Here is a 19,233-nt window from a genome sequence, read left to right as displayed (position 1 = left end):
GCGCACACTGTGATCTGTGCAGAACCTTCTGAATTTCCCCATCCCACACACTGAGCAGCCCAAAATTCAATCATTACCCAATTTTGTATCTTACTTATCCTTTTTGCTATGTTTTAGCTTTGTCTTCCCAAGAGAAAAAGGTCTTCCCTGCCATCACTTGATTTCATGAATCATCCCTTCCCCCTTAATGCTCATTTTTATTTTTAAATGGAGGGACACTGGAGTTGTGTTCATTTCTTAAAATCTGATTTCATCTTTGAGTTGTTTGAAAAATGCACACGGCAAAAACCTAAACCTCCTGGGGGCTTGGTTGATCTTGGGCCTTGGGCATTTTCATTTTGCCCACACCTTTCCTTGTAAGCAGGAAAAGAAAATGCAGGGCTGGAGGCTCCATCTTGAGAAGGCTCCCAGACACCTTTGTGCTCACCGCTCTCATCTCGAGCAGGTGGCACTTCAGGTTTTGCAGCCGCCAGTCCACATCCCTTGCCTTATGATGCAGATACAGGCTTCTAGCTGATGGGCTGGTTGATTGTGTAAACCACAGGTGAAGGGTTTCCTGTGCATTTCTCAAAATAAGCGTTGAGCAAAGGAAATGAAATCAACCGGTTTAATAGTGATGAACAAGGTGCCCTCCACTCCCTCTCCTTTAAAAAGCATATTTTCACAAGTCAGTTTTGGGGAAAAAAGTTTAACTTTTTGGACATTTGCATTGTAAATCTTAGCTTTGCTGAGATAGCGGGTGCACCAGTGTTCTTAAATTTTTTCACTAAATCCAACTGCTCTTATTTTTGAAAAAATACTTGTACCCTTTCTTACAGAAAGGAGGAATCCATTAAGGACTTTTGTTAAGGACATCTCTTATACTTCTGCTACCTTCTTTTCCTTCCTGCACATTAAACACCTCAAAACAAAAGCTTGGCCTCTACCCGCCAGTTAAAATAGGTGCTTCAAATGATGGAGAAGGTAGTAAGGACTCGACAGGCAAGCTCTGGACCTGAGCCAATTACTTCCTCCAGGATTTAAACTGAGCAACTTTTATCCTTGTCCTGCTGGTGTCCTTTAAATCCAAGGATTTTTTCATTATTCAAATCAAGAGGATTCAATCATTTTCAATGACTTATCATTAATCGCACACGCACTTACTTTATAAAAGCAATTTTAAATCTTTAATTCTAATTGGAACCAACCATTAGAGGAGGAAGACGACATCTCGATTTTTTTTATAAAATAGCTGCTAAAAATCTAAGTTTTTCCTTATTTGACAAGACTGCTTAAATTCTTTGTGTCAGTGCTGGTCACTGGCTAAATAACCCGAGTTTGGTTTGACACCTGAAACAAATACTGTGCTGACTTATCACCACCTTCATCTCTCGATTGGATGCAATAAATTCAGTGTTGGCTTAGCAAACGCTATAAAAGTTAAGAACTGCAAACATGTTATCAGTTTTCATACAACTCATACTAGGAATTCAATCAGCTTAAGAAAATGATCTCGCAATCACCTATAACAGACGAGCTACGACACATACCTGGATGAAACCCATGTCTATGTCGTTCAAGAATTTACTTAAATTACCAGATGTTTGTCATCTCTTGCTCCCCAGTGAGACCAAGAGGCAGGCCCCTTTGCAAAGGTTTCATCTTCCAATAAGCCGCTCCTTCCAAACACCAAACAGTCACACCAGCCAGGTTTTAAAACATTTTATTTGCATATTAAAAAAATTGTGCATTCCAATAATTAAAATCATTTGAACAAAAAAATGGCACTCTGATTAAACTGCATTTTACAGCCTGCAGGACACCTTGGACCAGCTTGGTTTTTACTCTAGATTTCACTGTCGACACCCACCCAGCTTCTTCCTTCACCAACATGCAAGTTCTTTTCCTTCCCTGCCAGCCAGACAGGCAGATGGAGAGGCAGGCGCGCCTTCGTTGTCAGTAGTTCTCAATTCTTCGATGTGAAAAGGGGCAGCACAGTCATTTAAACTCGATCCAACCTCTCTGCATCTTACAAAGTTAAACAGCTAAAAGAAGTAAAATAAGAAGGCAATGCTTGTGGAATGTACAGTGCATATTGGCGGCGCACGCCTCATTACGATTCGCCTGCTTGCTTCTCCTGTTCAATCGCTGTGACCGGAAAGAAAAAGACAAAAAGAAAAAAGATGGAGGAGGCCGATTATGCAGATTCAGTATAGCCTAGTATAGGATTATGGTACTTCCGTTTAAAAGATCTTTCTATATCGTAAAAATTCTACAAGTATCAATAGGCATTCCATTATGAAGTATTTACAATAGAACAGTTTAACAGATAAAAAGCATTCGCATATTAATGGTATATTATTCAGCTATTATTAAATTATTAAAGCCCTATGTTGACTGCGAAACAATTTTTAACTAACCTTTCCAGACCACATTCATCATAAAACCGTCGGCTCCTCCCCCGCACTCCCTCGCCCCCCCGCCCCCGCTCCGAATTCTTCTCCCAGCCCCTCCCATCCTCTCCTACCCACCCCGCCACTCCCGCCCAGCCTTTTCTCAAGAAGTGGCGGGGCGAAGGGGGGGAGACTTACTTTCTTTTGAAGGCAGTGGATTTTTCTCTTGCGTTTCCGTCTTCTTCAATTTGGACTTATCGAATTTCTCAATCTCAGCCATATCGGGTTTGTCAGACATGGTTGCAGAGGAAGCTGTAAGTACAAAGCCGAGAGCGAGGGTGAGAGCGAGCCACCCACTCTCGTCTCTCCGGGCTCAGAAGCGAGCCTCTCCCCTCGCATCTCCTGCCTGAAACCCCGCTCTGCCTCCTTCCGCTTTCCTTCAGGGCTAAAGCTCTTCCTCCTTCTACAGAAAGAAAAAAAACCCCAAAACACCCCCGCTTTAAGATTTCAAAACGCGGAGGACCCAAATGGAAGATCGCTCTCACGTTAGCAGGCCGAATCTTTTGGAAAAAATGAAATTGACCACTGTGGGTTAATCACAGCGTTTAAACAGTAAAATTTGGCTAGAAGGAGTAGAGAATAAATAATGAAGCCCTTTCAAGTTTAAGGGGGGAATCAAGTAAAAATTCTTAAAATGAAGCCAAGGTTGCACACAGCGTCTCCGTTTTTTATACGTGATCTCTCCCCCCAAAACGCGGGCTCCTCTGGCTTTCTTCTCTTTTCACAAAGGCGGCAGCTGCTGCCGGGCGCCTCCGACCACCGCCCTATCCGCTTCCTCCTTCGCGCTCAACAATGCAGCCAGCCGCACATAAAGCTGCCCCCACACCCCATAAATCAATCTTGATCTGCATTTAGGCGCAATTCGGCAGCCTCTGCACAGCTTCTCCTGCAAGAAGGGTTTTTTTCTTAACTTCCCAGTATAGCTCAGCCGCCTTAAACCTGGACAGCTAATAGCCCACGAGGCCATCAGAAGCTAGAGGAAAAAATGAAATTTTGCAGCTCTGGGCTTGGGTGGGTGTGAGTTGGAACAAAGGATCTTTCTGTTCCTCATTAATCACCGCCTAAGAGGCAATGCAGAATGCCTTTCGGGGGCAAAAAAAAAAAAAAAAAGAAAATATGTTCCCTCGAGGCTGCGTAGCAAACCGCCCCAGTATTGTCTTTTAAATCACCAAATTCTCGACCCCGTTACCCAGCATCTGGAAGGGTTTAGCATCCCAAGGCAGCCTTTCCGGGCAGGACCACTGAGGCTCAGCTTTAGGGATGCCTTAAGGGGGATGCGGGCGCCGGGCGGGAAGGGGACCGGAGGGCAAGAGGCAGGGGCCCTGGGGCTCACCGGAGCGAGGTGCGCGAGCGAGTGGAGACGGATCCGCGAAGTAGCCGCCGCCGAATGCCGAGCAGGGCGCGGCGGGCGCCGCTATATGGCCGCTCCTATGTAAATGAGGTGATGTCACCCGCGGGCTCGCTTAACTCCTTCGCGCCGCGGCTCCGGAACGGCGTCCGGGGGCCTGCCTGGCGTTTGGCGCCCCCCTCCCCCCAACGTCCACCAATGCACCCTCACCGCAGCGATGGCGGAAAAAATAAGACGAGCAAAAGCCCACCTTCCAAGCCTTCCTCCATAATGCATTCTCCCCCTTTTATGTCTATATTATCATAATGGATTTTTGCAACAGCCGCACAAAGCTGCTCTTGGGGACCGGAGCATGACGACTAAGGGCCTGGGCAGGACCTAAGGGGACAGGCATTCCTTTACTGCGAAGCTGGCTTTGTCTGATGCAGGCATCCCCAAGCAAGGGTGCGCTGTCTCTCGCTGGAGGGCCTCCCCTCTGCAGGGGTAGATTCCTGTGACTCAGCTTTCAGGCCAGTGGAGGGCCTTCGCCCCACCCCAGGCCTTTTTGTCTCCTCGCTTGCGTTCTCCCAGACTTGGGGGGAAGGTAAAGCACCTTTAAGTCATTAAAAACAAAAATGTTTCATCACTGTAACATCCATATTTTTTTCATCGCTCTAATTTTTGTGAGCACCCAAATAGAACAACCGTAATATTTGCTGGGTGGAGGGTAATTTATCCGGAGTTTATAGAGTACAACGCCTTCCCCTTAGAAGAAAAGTCAAGTTCAAGCTCTACTGTTGACTTGCTGCCTGACAATGAGGAAGTTCTTTTACTTTTCTGTTCCTTATTTTCCTAAATTACAAAAGTGATTGCTAAGGAGGCCAGTGTTGAATGCCCAAGACTGCAATCCCATTATCTCTAAAATCTTAAGATTAAATTTAAAAATCGAACTCCCTATTTTGAAGGGAGCCTTTCCAGCGCAAGCCATTTTCGAAGCGCGCTTCTCAATGCATGTCCGGAAACCGGGGAGATTTACGTGGAGAGGAGCAGTTTTCCAAATGGCATCTGACTCTGTGCGCACCGCTCCCCTGCAGCTGAAATTCGTTACAAATTACCCCCCTGTTGCTGAAAAGAGTACAAATAGCAAGCCTGCGCCTGCAAATGGCAGGTGAAGGGAAAAAGGCCCACAGCTTGCAAAAGGCCTACTTGAGATTATTTTGAGACGCGAAGGGGTATGCCCAATTCTCCTTATCCTTTCTGCATCCTGAGGAAATGTTTCCAGAAACCCCTTGCTAATCGTGTTTATGACAGAGGCTTTTGTCTCCCTGGGGATTAGAGTCAAGTGTCACATAGACCCTTAGAAGCCACTGCAGGAGCAGCTTGGACTTCCCCATTTCTTCATCCACTTGACTTCCTTCTTCCTGGGGGGGAGGGGGAGCTGGCCAGGGGCAGATGACTGGTTCCCCGGTTCATGCTCTGGTGGGTGGCTGCCATTCTGCTCTCCCAGTGGGGGCACTGGACCTTTTCGTGCAGGCACAGGCTGTCACCTCTCTGGTTACACGTCCCCCTGACCCCACCCTAGTTGACTGGCCTGAGAGTCCACTTCGTTGTGGAAACTCAGGAAGGATGGCACAGGGTGAATTCGGGGCCGTCTTCAGCGGGCAGGTACGTTGTCTCAACACCACTTCTGTGGATTCTGTGATTCCATTTCCCCTCACCCAGCTGCTGTCAAACATCACTCCTTTCCTCCCCAGCGTCTGCTGATTACGGAGGACCCACTACCAGCTCAGTTGCCGCTTCTCCCCGAGGCCTTTTCTTTCGAAAGTGCTGGGCCTTGCAGAGCAATGTCTGCAAAGGAGATGGAGGAGCAGAAATTTGTAAACCTAGAGAATTTTTCTAGTTTGGTGATAAGCAGCCTTCCACTATGTTTAGCTATTAACAGAAAGAGAGGAAGAGAAAGAGAAGGAAGCAGCTGGCTGAAAGGAGGAGAGCCACCATATTGGGCTGGACTTGCCAACTTATCCGGGACCGAGAGAGAATGGAGAGGGGAGAGTGAGGCAAATGTGAGGAAATGCACACAGAAGGAATATTCCCAAGAGCGTGTGGCCCTGGCCATGTTCATTAATTTTTCTGTGCCAGAGTTTTCTCATCTGTAAAATGGGATCATTGCAGTGCCTACCTCACTGGGTTGTCAGGAGGCCTAAATGCTTCCGGCAGTGCATGACAATTAGTAAGGGCTGTTACTGTTATTTAGGATGGAAGGTTGAGAAAAAAATAACTTTTTGTGTTTGGAATTAATTTAAAATTTGGGGTGTTTTTCTACTCGTTATTTCTCTTCTAAACTATCAGTAAAAATGAGATCTTTTGGTCGTCTTTCAGCAAATAAAAAATAACAACTCCCGTTCGTCGACGCCTTCTGAGAGTCAGGCATTGCAATAGGTGCTTTACGTTTATTTTCACCTTTCATGCCCACTGCCTGTCCCTTGAGGGAGGTTTGCAGATGGGGAAACTGAGGCTTAGAGCTCTCTCTTTGTGATAACTCAGCCAGTAGCCACTCTCTATTATTATGCAAGGGGCACCTGAAAGTCTTCACCCTGTGGCCCCAGTCTGGGCCTGAGAAGCACCAGGAAGAGTGGGAGGCCGGCTGCTTTGTTTCCCACAATGCCTGGTGGAGAGTAGTTGCTCGCTAAACAGTTATGGCGTTGCATTGAAGGGCTGTGCTTCAGTGAGGAGCAGCCTGCCACTTGGCTCTGCCCCACTCTGAACTTGTGACTCTAGCCCCCGTGCTTTCTTCTCCAGATAATTAAATCCTTTCAGTCAACGTTTCAGATGTCAGCCATCCTTCCTGCCTCATGGAAGCTACCATTTATCGTGGTTAGCATGTGCTGGGCACCACAAGCGTGGAGATGGGAGTTTTCCATCCCAACTGAAAAGACGGAAGCTTCGAGGGGCAGAGGAACTGCAGGGTGCAGTCTGAGTTCAGGGCTCTGCAGGAAAGAGGAGCCACGAGCCCCCCCTGCCGTCCTCCTCTCGTGGGCTACAGCGCCCCGGGAAAAATGGGCCAGGAGAGCCTGCACTGGAGGGTGGCCCCTCCAAGCCCGCGCCCAGTGGAAGCAGGAAGAGGTGTCAGGGCACGCTGTGTTTTATTTTGCTTTCCAGGGTGAGCCTGAGAGAGGGTTGTAGCTGTTTCCAAAGCTGGGGAAATAGCCATTGAAGTCTGAGCGCATGAACAGTAGTCCTATTATTTTATACCCATTAAATTGTGTGCAGAGCACTGAGAAAAAGAAGAGAAGGAAGAAGAGGAGGAACAGAGGGACAGTGACGACAGCAAGGCTCCCAGCTCTTCGTTTTCTCAAGCCCAGGCCCCTTTGTCTGGGTTTCAGGGCCTCCTACCCTCTGCCCTCACCTGCCTGCAACCCACTTGCCTCTGAGCCCCTGCAATCTCCATCTCTTCATCTCAATCCCCTTAAAGGCACAGCCCGAGTCTCCCCTTAATCACAGGGAGAGGATGGTTAGTGGGCTACCCGTATGTTGGACCTCTCTTAAAGCTCTTTGTATAGAATATCTGATTCAGTTCTCTCCCTGTGTGGTTGGTATACCATACCTCCATTTTACTGTTGAAGAAACTGAGGCTCAGAGAATTTAAGCAGCTTTCTCGAGATCAAACACCCAGGTCTATCTAGCAAGTCCACGTCCTTCCACTGAGGCTCATCTATCTCTACCTTGCTGGAGTCTTTCTCCAGGAGTCCCACCTATGGTGGCTCCACGTTGTGCTCCGTGTGATGGAACAGAAGGCTCCCTCAGCTAGTGTGCTCAAAATGAGGATACCAAGGAAGCAGAGAAGAGTCAAAGAGCACTCTCGAGAATGCTGAACGTTGTGCTGCTAATTTTCCCTGCCACTCTGTTGATCTGACGGAATCATAGAGCCAAAAGGAACTTTAAAGGGGATCTCATTCAACCCAGTTCCCTTCTGTGGCTTGAATTCGCCTCTACAACATCTCCTCCAAGTGGTTACTCAGCCCACACACAGCAAGGGCAACAATAAGGAGGCAGAGAATCTTCCAGTATACGCAGGGGACAGTGAGTAGCTCAGTTTGGCTGGGGCTCGCACAGAGTGAGAGAAAGTGACAGGAAATAATGGTGAGAGGCAGGCCGGGCCCAGGTTGTATTATAATAACAGCAGCAGCAGCACCAATCATGACCGTAATAGTAGCAAACAATTTTTGAACGCTTACCACTTACAGGGGAGTTTTCCATGCAGAATCTCCCTAGGTCCTTGCTCAGCCTATGACAGAGGCAGACGAGGGAGCCTGGAGAGATTAAATAACTCACCTAAAACCACACAGCGAAAGCCAGACGCAGGGTTTGAACTCAGACCAGCTGGCCCAGAAGCTGCCTCCTTGCAACACTACACTTTTCTAGAATCCTAAGCTAAGGCCTTTAGACTTTGTTCTATAGGCCAGATAAGGTAAAATTTATTCCATCTCGATAAACCATCAACTTTTCCATCATTAAAACTTTTAAATGTAGATATCGTACTCATATGTCATATACATCAAAAATTTGCCTCCTCCAATTTTCAAATTATTTCATTACAGAAACTCACCCTGCTCTTTTTGAACACCGGTAGTTTCACACAGCTTTTCACTGCTTTAATATTTTTCCCAGCAGTCAGTTGTATTAGAACAGTTTGAAAAAATTCGTAGGTCGAATAACAAATTGAAAAGGAAGGCATTACATACTTCTAACAACCTTCTGTGTTAAAATGATAAATTTTTTACTCCATTGTGAAGCAGAATTACCTTTAGCAAGTAATTGTTTATATATTTTAATATGCTTCTTCTGGAGACATCAAAGCTTTTTCATAGAATACAGTAGTCCCCCCTTATCCATGGGGGATACGTTCCAAGACCCCCGGTGGATGCCCAAAACCTCGGATGGTGCCTAACCCTGTATAGACTATGTTTTTTCCGTAACTAATGGGCTAAGAGTGGGTGGCGTTTACAGCGTGGATCCGGTGGACAAAGGGATGATTCGTGTCCTGGGCAGGACAGAGCCGGATGGTGCAAGATTTCGTCACACTACTCAGAATGGTACACAACTTAAAACTTATGAATTTTTATTTCTGGCATTTTCCATCTAATATTTTCAGACTCCAGTTGACCGTGGATAAGGGGGACTACTGTATAGTTCCCAGATCATCAGCAGAAGGTGGCTAATGGCTTTAAACTGAGGAAAATGAAGAGCAGGTGGGCAGTAGACAACTGACCCAAATTCGAGGGGATACCTCACATAGGCCCAAATCAACCTACTCAACTGACCCTGACGATTTCCCGTCTCCGAGGCTGGTTTCATGGGTGTGCAACCTGTGTGGTTGCACAAGGCCCCACACTCACAAAGGCCCTGTACTTGGCTTATTGCTCTGCTGCCGCCATCTTGAAATTCTTAATAATTTTGAACAAAGGGCCCCACATATTCATTTCACACTGTGCCCCCAAGTTATGAAGCCAGCCTTGGCCCTCTCATTCTCATTCCCTCTGTGCCCCCAATGCCTCTAGGTTTTCCTAGGACCCAGGAATGGCCCATCCACTCAGGAATGTGCCCCTTCTTCTGCCTGTAATGCCTCTCTGATCATTCCCACCTACGTTGCCCAAGCGTGGAAAGGTCTCTGAGTGTATGCAAGGATGGTTCAGCTTCTTTGCCCTCTGCTAAGCTTCAGTCTGAGCCTGGTTGCCCTTGGACCTAGGGTGGTCACCACCTTTTCCTAGGGCTGGTGCCAGGCGCACATACCAGTTCTCATCCCTTCCTTTCTGCCAGGTTATTTTTTCCTGCCTGAGGGCTGCCTTCAGCGGTCAGCGATCATCAGAATTGACTGGCATGTATCAAAGCCAATGAAGGAGCAAGCCCTTCCAGCATCTCCGCCCACTTCCCCAGTTCTCTCTGACGCCTGCACTCACTGGGACCTTCTCAGAGGAAGAATGCCAGAGACATAATTTCCATCAAAGCAAGAAAAGGAGGATGTCAGCCTCTCACACAAAGGCCAAACACAGGGCAAATGAAAGCACCAGCAAAAGGACACTTGCGTTCCAAGTTTACACTGTGCAGCCAGGACTCAATTGTCTGAGTTGGTAAAGATGAAATAGACAGTCGAGATCCATCAATGCTACAATTTCCAAATCTCACTTTAACGAATAGATTCAACTAAAGATTTCAAAGTTAATCATATTCTTCAAAAAGTTAAGCATTGAATTACCATATGACCCAGCAATTCCACTCCTAGGTATATATCCAAAAGAATCAAAAGCATGTATTCAAACAAATACTTGTACGCTTGGTCATAGCAGTACTATTTCAATAGCCTGTGTCCATCAATAGATGACTGGATAAACAAAATGTGGTCTAGCCACGTGATGGAACATTATTCAGCCATAAAAAAGACGGAAGTCCTGATGCATGCTTCTACATGGAGGAACCTTGAAAACATGCTGTGTGAAAGAAGCCAGACACAAAAGACCACATGTTGTATGATTCTATTTACGTGAAACATCCAGAATAGGCAAATCCATGGAGAGAGAAAGGAGATTAGGGGTTGCCAGGGGCTGAGGGGAGGGAGGAAAGGGGAGTGATTACTTAATAGGTACAAGGTTTCATTTTAGGGTGATGAAAATGTTTGGGAACTGGATAGAGGTGGTGGGTGCACAACATTGTAAATGTACTAGATGCCCTGAATTGGTCACTTTCAAATGGTTAATTTTATGTTACGTGAATTTTACCACAATAAAAAAATGCAAAAAAGGAAAAAAGAAAGAAAAGTAAATCATAGTCCCATTTCCTCACACCCTAGTGTCTTGTTATGAGGAGACAGGAGAGGAGTCAGGAGTGGAGTGAGTTTCTGGGTTTTTAACTCTTTTCTGCCATGGCAATTTGATGAAGCCTACAGATCCTTTCTTAGAATTATGTGAATGCAGAAAATAAAAAGCCTGGATTATGAATTAAAGCAATTATACTTCATACAGTTACCGAAAGAGTTTTAGACATTGTGAGATAGTCCTATATGTGCATCTTTATGCATTAAATAACACAAGCAAGCAGTAGGTCTCATATCCAGCATAAATTCAAAATGGTGATCAGTGTGTAGATAGCTGCAAAACAGGAACAGACATAAAAATCTCTGTGATTTCTGTTGTTGATACAATCACAGGAACTGCTAACTGTACAGAGTCCCAACATTCTTTATGGACTGAACGCTTGTCTGAATGAAGGCAGCTGTCTATAAGCCAGGAAGCCGGGCCTCGCCAGGAACTGAATTGCACCTTGATCTTGGACTTTCCAGCCTCCAGAAGTGTGAGAAATAAATGTCTGCTGTTTAAGGCGCCCAGTCTATGGTATTTTGTTACAGCAAGCCGAGCTAAGAGACTTGCCTACATGCAAACTTGGAGGAAGTGCTAACGCCCAGCCCAGTTAGAGGCGAATGAAAATAAAGACGTGATTTTTTTCCCGTTCTAAGTTCATGGACTCCCTCCATTTTCTCCAAAGATCTCTTGGTTGTCTGTGCAGCCCAGTCCATCTAAGGGAGGGATATCTCGAACTAGAGAAAGTCACCAACAGGGTTTCTGAGAGAGAATGGAAGCGATGGCCTGGCTCTCAAGAACTGGATAAACCACAGATATCTCTGCTCTTGAAATTTAATTTACCATTTCCGCATGTTCTCTGCATGGCCTAAGTTCCACAGTCTATACCAGCAGCTTACCTAAAAGGGTTTAGGCAGCAGCTCAGAGGAACCGGTAAATTGGACAACGGTTGAGGAAAAAAACAAAAACAGCTTATAGGTGTCACCTTACATTTTGGGCTGTAGTAATTCCTTACGTAATACAACTTGTATTTAGATGGTGTTTGTGAACTTTGCCAATGCATTTTTTCACCTTTGTGTCATTTTATCCTTAAAGTACCCTTATGCAGATAAAGGGGCTAAGTATTGGTATCAATGTTTTGCAGAGGATGAAACTCAGCACGGAGAGATTAAGTGACTTACCTAAGGGTATTCAGCTGATTGGTAGAGCCAAGACCACAAACCAAAACTCCCATAATCCTTTCAGCATGGTTTTAGGCACTAGAGCTCTGATGATCCACACTTCGGGAGGAAGATTGTGTATCTAGGATGAGAAGGAACCAAATCCAGTCATTTATGAAACTCAGTCATCTGCGGGCAGTATTATAACTAGCTATAGGATGATTTACTGGTACTGGAATTGTTCCCAACTCTCAGCAAACAATAGCACACTTGGTTTGTTGTGCTCATAGCAGCAGCGGCCATGGCGGTGCGTTTTGTTAGTTTTTGTCGTTCAAGAATCCATTTCTCAGATCTGAACGTGCATGCTTGGCTTTCAGAAACCTACAATTACTCATGCATGGAAAAGGCTTCCCTGACATGTTCCCTCCCTGCTTTATTTATTTATTTATTTATTTACTACTTATAGTCCTTGGCATAAAGAGTGACCATACATTTGAACTTAAATCTTTCTATTTTTCTATCTACATTCATACAGGGACATAATTTCAGTTTGGGTCAGGGGAAGGTATTTTAATGTCTGAATTGTATATTTTGGACTCTATGGCTATGTTTGTGTGCATGCCTTACTTTTATAGCTAGAATACTGGATCTGGTTTTGCGTAATAAAGGATGTGGCTGGCCTCGGTCCCCGGTCCCTGGGAGGTGGCCTCCAAACCCTTGGAATTTCCCGAGTGGCTGGAGTGTCTTTGTTATTCCTGGTGGGCCCCTTGCGCCATGCCTGACTGTTAGGATAACCAGGTGGCTCACAGCAAAGCTGCAGAAATACGATGAAGATTGCCCGTGGACCGTTTGCCCAGATGCATCAATTGTTAATATTTTGCCACATTTGCTTTATCATTCTCTCACTCTCTCACCATCTCTCTTCCATACCCTTTGAGAATTAGTTGAGAATATGACACCTCTTCACCGCCAAATACTCAGTGTGCATTTACTGAGAACAAGGACATTCTCCAGCACAGCCACAGTCCAATTATCAGTACCAGGAAATTTCACAGTGCTACACTACTGTTATCTAATCTACAGACCTTATTCAAATGTTGCCTATTAGCCTGATAATGTCCTTATAACAATTTTTTCTGGTCTAAGTTCCAATCCAGAAGCACTCATCATCACATTTGGTTCTTATGTCCCATTAGTGTCTTTTAATGGAGAACTTTCTCAGCCTCTCTTGGTCTCCATGACACTAAGATTTTTAAAGATGACAGGCCAGTTGGTTTGTGGAATTTCCCTCAATTTAGGTTTGACTGATGTTTCCTCATGATTAGATTTGGGCCTTGCCTTTTTGGCAGGAATACTACACAGGGGATGCTGTGACCTTCTCGGCGTCCCACATCAGGAGGCACATGATGTTAGTTTGTTCCACTTTTGGGGGTGTTAGCTTTGATCACTTGATTAAGGTGTTATCTGCCAGGTTTCTCCACTGTGAAGCTATTAATTTCTGAGAGGTGCTCCTTAACGTATCTCTATTCCCTATGTGATGTGGCTATTTCAGCTGTCTTCACAAAGAGCTCCCAGCTCAGTGATACCGCAGATTGGGTGGCTTGTAAGCAACGGAAATTTATTTCTCACACTTCTGGAGGCTGGAAGGCTGAGATCTGAGTACCAGCATGGTCGGGGAGGGGCCCTTTTCTGAGTCACAGATTTCTCATTGGATCCTCACATGGCAGAAGGGCTAGGGAGTTCTGTGGGGTCTCTTTTATAAGGACCCTAATCTCTTTCATGAAGGTTCCACTCTCACAACCTAATCACCTCCCAAAGGCTTCACCTCCTAATATCATCACCATGGGGGTTAGGATTTCAACATATGAATTTTGGGGAGATACAAACGTTCAGACCACGGTCCTCAGCACTGGTGGGATTATTTGTCACCTCAATTTAGGTGGATTACTCTCCCCACCATGCACAGACCCAAGTGAGATTCTGTGTGGCACTGAAGGACACAGAGAAACCATATCAGTGCCATCCCCACTTACGAGTAACTTAGCTGTCACTTGAGCAACACCACAGGATTCAGAGTGCATCTCGTTTCCAAAGGAGAAAATTTAAAAAGATAAAACATGGCAAATATGTTTTCACAAAGTAGACCTATGAGGGCCTTTTCTTATTCAATGTCAGAGAATGGAGTAATGAGGGCTATTCGTTCAGTCTGCTTGCTCAGCACCACAGGATATAATTCTACGTCAAAGGGCAGACCAGAAAGTAGGAGGATGCCCTTTCACGAGCACCCTACCGCAGGGTTTGTAGTCCCAAAGGGAATTCAACTAGCCAGGCACCCAGTAGGGGTTTGAGAATCATCTGTAGTTGAGACTCTACTCTCCAGCTATCCTGCTGGGGGACATATTCTGAGCGGTTGGGGGGCTCCGTGGCTAAGAGTAATACAACAAGGACCACCTATGTGGTGCTTGCCAGAGCCAGGTACTGTCCTGTGGGCTTCTTAATTACCCCGAAGACCTGGTTGGGGAGGTATAGCGAACACCCCATCTTGCAGAGGAAGAGATAGGCTAAGAGATGTAACATGCCCAAGGTCGCTCAGCTAGTGAGACCGACCATTTAATGTGACAGTGTAAGTTTTATTTTTCCACATTTTATTTGCATTTTCCTCCCACAAGCAGGAGCGGCAACCAAGGAGGTGAAATCTCAGACACTGCAGAAACTGTTAATCAGCCTTTGACGAGGTTGGCTGAAATCAGTTGTTTTTTGTTTGTTTCTTTCTTTTGCTTTGATGAGAACCACACTAACATTTGTATTACTAGCCACTTGATATCCCTTTGTTGGATCCTCTCAATAACCCTAGGAATTTGATGTTAGGATGCTCATTTTACAGATGGCTAAATTGAGGCTCCGGATCTCACAGTTGGCAAGTGGCTGATCTGGGATTGTATCCAGCTCTATCTGGTTTCAAAGTCTGACCCCTAAGCCCCTCCTCACTGAGCCAGGATTTACACAGGAAGATGCTCCCGGATAGCAAGCTTTCAAACGCAAATCAAACAAGGAGGCCCTCTCCGCCCTTGTCAGACTGACCAAAATCAAAAGGTTGAGTAACGGCCGGCCGAGGTTGGTTAGAATTCGGGGAAGGAAGAGTGAAGGCGGCTCTCACGCGCCCTTCTAAGTGTGAATTAGTGTAGACTTTTCAGAGGTACTGATGAGGATTTTTAGGCTGCTTAATTTTAAAACAGTTTATGATGAGGATTTTTAGGCTGGTTACTTTTAAAACTACAGATGAGAAGCAGGCTCCAAGGAGTGGAATTTGCTTGTCCCTTTGTTGGGAAAGATTTACATTTCTAAGGGAAACCTCTGTCTGTGAAGATGCCTCCCTCTCTGTGCCAGGAAGAAGGGGGATGGCCTTATCTCTAGAAACTCTTAATGCCAGAGGCAGGAACTTAAATTGGTTACTGTCTGGCAACCTCATGTAACTGAGCACCCCCCCCCCCCAATCCTCCTTTGTCTTTAGCTGATGATAATTTTCAAGCGGTGATTTCTGCCATTTACTCAATCCGGTTTGATTCTTATCTAAAATTTGTGGGACCGCCAAATGGCCGGACCCTACCGGCACTGATACCGTTTTAACCTTTTTACATATTCTTTGTCTTGCAAAGAGATAACTCACATACCTATGCCTTAAATTTAGCTCTAACCCTCAACTTGGGGCAGCAGAAGCTCTGACTGCCCATGGGTCCTGTCCCCATGCTATTCTATTCTCTAAATAAAAAAGCACTACTGCCAGATCTTAAGAGTCTAAGAAATCTTTCTTTCGACTCCTCGCCTCACCGACGCCGCATCAGGTACCAGTGGTTCTCACAATAAAAGCAGCATTTCCGCTTTGATCCAGCGGTTCCACTGCTAGAATTGTTTTCTATGGCCCTATTTGGACACTGACAGAAAGATGTGTATCTACATATACATACACATACACGTACATATATATCTTTTCCCCCATAACGTTGTAGCTAAGGGGGAAAGCTAGAATCAATCTAAGTGCATATTAACTAGGAGATGAGTTAAAAACATGACAGAAACCCAAACAATGGAAAATTATGCAGCCGTTAGAAAAAGATTGAGGCAGATTTATTCATGATGCCGCGGCAGGATGTCCGAAGTATACTCTTAAGTGGAAAAAAGAGAACCTCATAAATATTATATCATCTCTGTGCAATAAAAAAGTAAGGTGTATAGAGACGATTTACAGAAGGGAATTTTAGTATATTTTCCTGCCCAAGAAACTTCATAAAACCAACACAAGGGCAGTTGAGTATGCCTTTGAAAGAAAGGAATTGTGACCTTGGACTTGGAGTTGCTTTAGTAAGAAAACACCTCTGAAAGGAAGTGAAACACAGGCGAGGCAGAGTGGGGGTGCTTCCTGCTTCTTTGCAATTGAAGGAACTTCTCTTCTTAAAGGGGCAGGAGGACAGTTATTGTCAAGACTACGTGTGGCTCTTATAATCCTAAATCAAGTTGTCTGTAGACAGGTCCACAGCAGGCCTTTGTTCTAGAATGCAACCGAAGCCCACTGAGTTTAGTCAGGCAGCCCACCGCAGGCCAGTTAAGAATCATCTTTAATCAGAGCAGCTGTGCCTTGGAAATTTTCGTGTAAAATGTGAGCACGACATTACATTTTGGTGAATTGAATTATATTTTCAGTGAGGTAGGGAAGCTGCTCCTGGAATCATAGAACGATGTGTGTGTGTCTGAATATTAATATATTGGGTTTCTTTAAGTAGAAGTGCCCGTGGCCAGGTTGACCACTAAAAAGTATCCATTTGTACAGATGCTTCATTTTAAAATGGTGCCATCATTTTGCATCTGCTAGCTCATTCTTGCCTCCTGACAGCCCTGTAGGGTGTGATAGGCAGCTGGCATCCCATCTAAAAGTGAAGAGATGAGACACGTGGTAAGTGGCTTGCCTGAGGTCTCTGGGCATGTAGTGAGGCCAAAGGTGGATCTCAAGCCTAGCAGGTTGGCTCTGGCCTGGTGCCCCAGCAGGGGAGGAGCTGTGGTTTCCTGGAGTTTCATCATCCGTCTGTCCGTTTATGTGGAAGTAATTTTCTACTGACTTCTCCTATGCCTATCTTGAGAGTGGAGTGCCAATGGAGCGCTGAAGTGGGGATTCTGACAAGGGCGGGATCCACGTGGGTGGTGGATGGGGTAAGCCTGGAAAAACGCATAAGGCTGGAGGGGGCAGGAGTGGCATCTTGCTCCCCTCTCGGCCTTCATCCACGCCCACGGTCCCCAGTTACGCCCGCATGGCTACCTTGTGCGGCTTCACAGCATGGGACATGACAAGGAGTCTCACAGAAGAGACGGGAGAGGAAATGGAGCATATTCACAGCCCTGTTCCCTTCTCCTGTCTGCCAACTGCCGGCTTCCCATGTGAACTATTGGATACTCACCTCCATGGAAGCAGAGCAGAGAAGCCCCACACGCCTACCCTACAGTCCCCAGTGTTCCTGCCGTTGTTGCTGTTGACTCCTACACCCCTGCTGAAGAATCGTGCGGCCTGGCCACAGCATCTCCCGAGAGTACTCTGTGTGGGCTTCTCTCCTCTTCTGCCATTCTGGTCACACCCCAGTGGGGTGGCTAGACTTAGCCAACAAAAGTGCGGAATGCCCAGTTAAATTGGAATTTCAGATAAATAACAAATAGCTTTCAAGTCGAAGTTATCCCATGCAATATTTAAGCCATACTTATGTTAAAAAATTATTCGTTATTTATCTGCAATTTCATCCTGTGTTTTATCTGGCAACCCTGTCTTGAGGGAGGAAACTTAGACCCTTTCACAGATTGATCACTACTTCATCTGTCTGTCCATCCAGATCCATGCAACACAGACAGACACACACACACACACACACGGCCTTAGGGCTCCTGCCAGCCCTGTCCCAGTGGGGTCCTCTGGCCTGTGGTTGGGTGGGGAGTGTGGAGAGAAGGGAGAGGAAGAGGGGAGGGGAGGAGGTGGGAGGGGCAAGGAGAGAGAGGTTCAGAAGGGAGCAGTATCAGGGGAAGGGGCTGGGAGCTCAGCCCGGCAGAGACTGTAGACAAGGAACTCCAAGAGCAGGTGGCAGCTACCAACGTGATCAACAGGCCTGCGAGGCTGGGAACTGGTCTGCCTATCAAGCCTGTGTTCAGACCCAGAGAACTGTGTCAGGACAAATGAGCAAAACGAAGACGTCCCAGAACTCCCGAAGGCCTGGCTAGGCCTGGCGACCTCCTGGTCAGCAGAGGCCCCTCCCCCACAGAGGCTGGCTTCAGCAGAAGCTTCTTGTGGCCACAGAAAGGCAGAGTTCCCAACCAGGAGCCATGGGAGAGCCAGCTCCTGGGGACACAGAAACTTTAGCACTCTTACCCCTCTGTCCCCTTCATGGTGTCATTCAGCAGAGAATTACTGAGTCCACAGAGTGCCAGGCAGTGTGCTGACATGACAACATGGCGCCTGCCCTTGCAGACTCTTTTACAATCAACTTGATGGATGTTTAATTTACGTAAAGTAAAATGCCTTCATTTTAAATTAACCGCCACGTACACCACTGTAACCACCATCCCTATTGAGATACAGCACATTTCCATCACCCCAGAAAGTTCCTTGTCTCTCAGCCATTGTAGAGGTTGTGCTTAAACGGCAGCCTACCGTGTGAAAATTTCTTTGACTTCCTGAGGCAGAACGCAGTCCTCATCCCCACTTGCTTCAGAAAGTCTTCTCTTGTTCTGTTTGTCCCCATTGTTGCCATTTGTTTGTTCCCTGCCTTCTCCCCCCTTCAGGCTGGGTCTCCTCAATGGTAGGCCTAGGTTTTACTTCTCTGTGTAGCTCCAGCACATAGCAACGGAATGAATGGCAATAATGCTTGCTGAATGCTTACCCAAGAACTATACTGGGGCAGCAGGATTCCAACCCTGGATCCTGGAAAGCAAGGAGACGGTTGCTAATCCGGAGAGCTCTTCTTCCAAGACAGCTACAGATTTGGGTCCGCTTCCCCTCTCCACTGCGGCTGAAAATTGGACGGGAATATTTAGGGGGCAAACCCGAATTGAGAAATGACTGAGTTTATAGCCAGCAACAGCTTTTCTTTTTAGGAAGTTAAATGGATTTTTTCTTCTCACAGTGTTTCTACTTCCTGAAGAAATGTACCCCGGTTGCTGTGTGCTCAAAGGCAACGTTTATATATGTGATGACACCCCAAGACAGGCCTGATGTCCCCCGGGCAAAAGGCCAGGCCATCAGGCGTCAGAAGCTTTTCCTTTTGCCCCATCCCCTAGATCCAGATTGTAAACAAAACTCACCGTTTCAACTTACCTGGAAGTTGTCCCCCTCCCCCCCATGTCCCCTGCCTCTGCACCAAGTGCCCCTCATCATTGTGCTCCTGGGGTGGTGTTGAAACAGCCTCCTCAATGGGGTGCTCTTGTCCGAGTCT

General features: G+C 46.2%; 1 protein-coding gene across 2 annotated transcripts; it reads right to left on the bottom strand.

Moving 5' to 3' along the window:
• Positions 1-1,686: 1,686 nt before the first annotated feature.
• TMSB4X (thymosin beta 4 X-linked) lies at positions 1,687-19,233 on the bottom strand. Of its 2 annotated transcripts, XM_070604361.1 has the most exons (6): positions 19,116-19,233; positions 18,682-18,810; positions 11,792-11,912; positions 3,766-3,860; positions 2,571-2,684; positions 1,687-2,127 (listed from the first exon to the last, which is right to left on the bottom strand). In XM_070604361.1, exons 3-6 carry the CDS (start codon positions 11,842-11,844, stop codon positions 2,093-2,095), a joined length of 297 nt encoding a protein of 98 aa, XP_070460462.1. In that variant the 5' UTR covers positions 11,845-11,912; positions 18,682-18,810; positions 19,116-19,233; the 3' UTR covers positions 1,687-2,092. The 2 variants fall into 2 exon arrangements, with proteins under 2 accessions (XP_070460462.1, XP_070460463.1); XM_070604362.1 differs by lacking the exons at positions 11,792-11,912; positions 18,682-18,810; positions 19,116-19,233 and adding an exon at positions 4,031-4,545.

The sequence above is a fragment of the Equus przewalskii genome, chromosome X (genome assembly GCF_037783145.1).
Source record: "Equus przewalskii isolate Varuska chromosome X, EquPr2, whole genome shotgun sequence".
Lineage (NCBI taxonomy): Eukaryota > Metazoa > Chordata > Mammalia > Perissodactyla > Equidae > Equus > Equus przewalskii.
Note: the sequence above shows the minus strand (reverse complement) of the source record. Positions and strands in the feature narration are given on the sequence as shown.

Bases quoted from the DNA above. Each gene is read 5' to 3' on its own strand.
- TMSB4X (XM_070604361.1), bottom strand. From the start codon at position 11,844: ATGGGAGTTTTGGTTTGTGGTCTTGGCTCTACCAATCAGCTGAATACC. The intron at 2,685-3,765 runs GTGAGCCCCAGG...TTGTACTTACAG, and splicing joins CGCTCGCGCACCTCGCTCCG to CTTCCTCTGCAACCATGTCT. The intron at 2,128-2,570 runs GTAAGTCTCCCC...TTCCGGTCACAG, and splicing joins TCCACTGCCTTCAAAAGAAA to CGATTGAACAGGAGAAGCAA.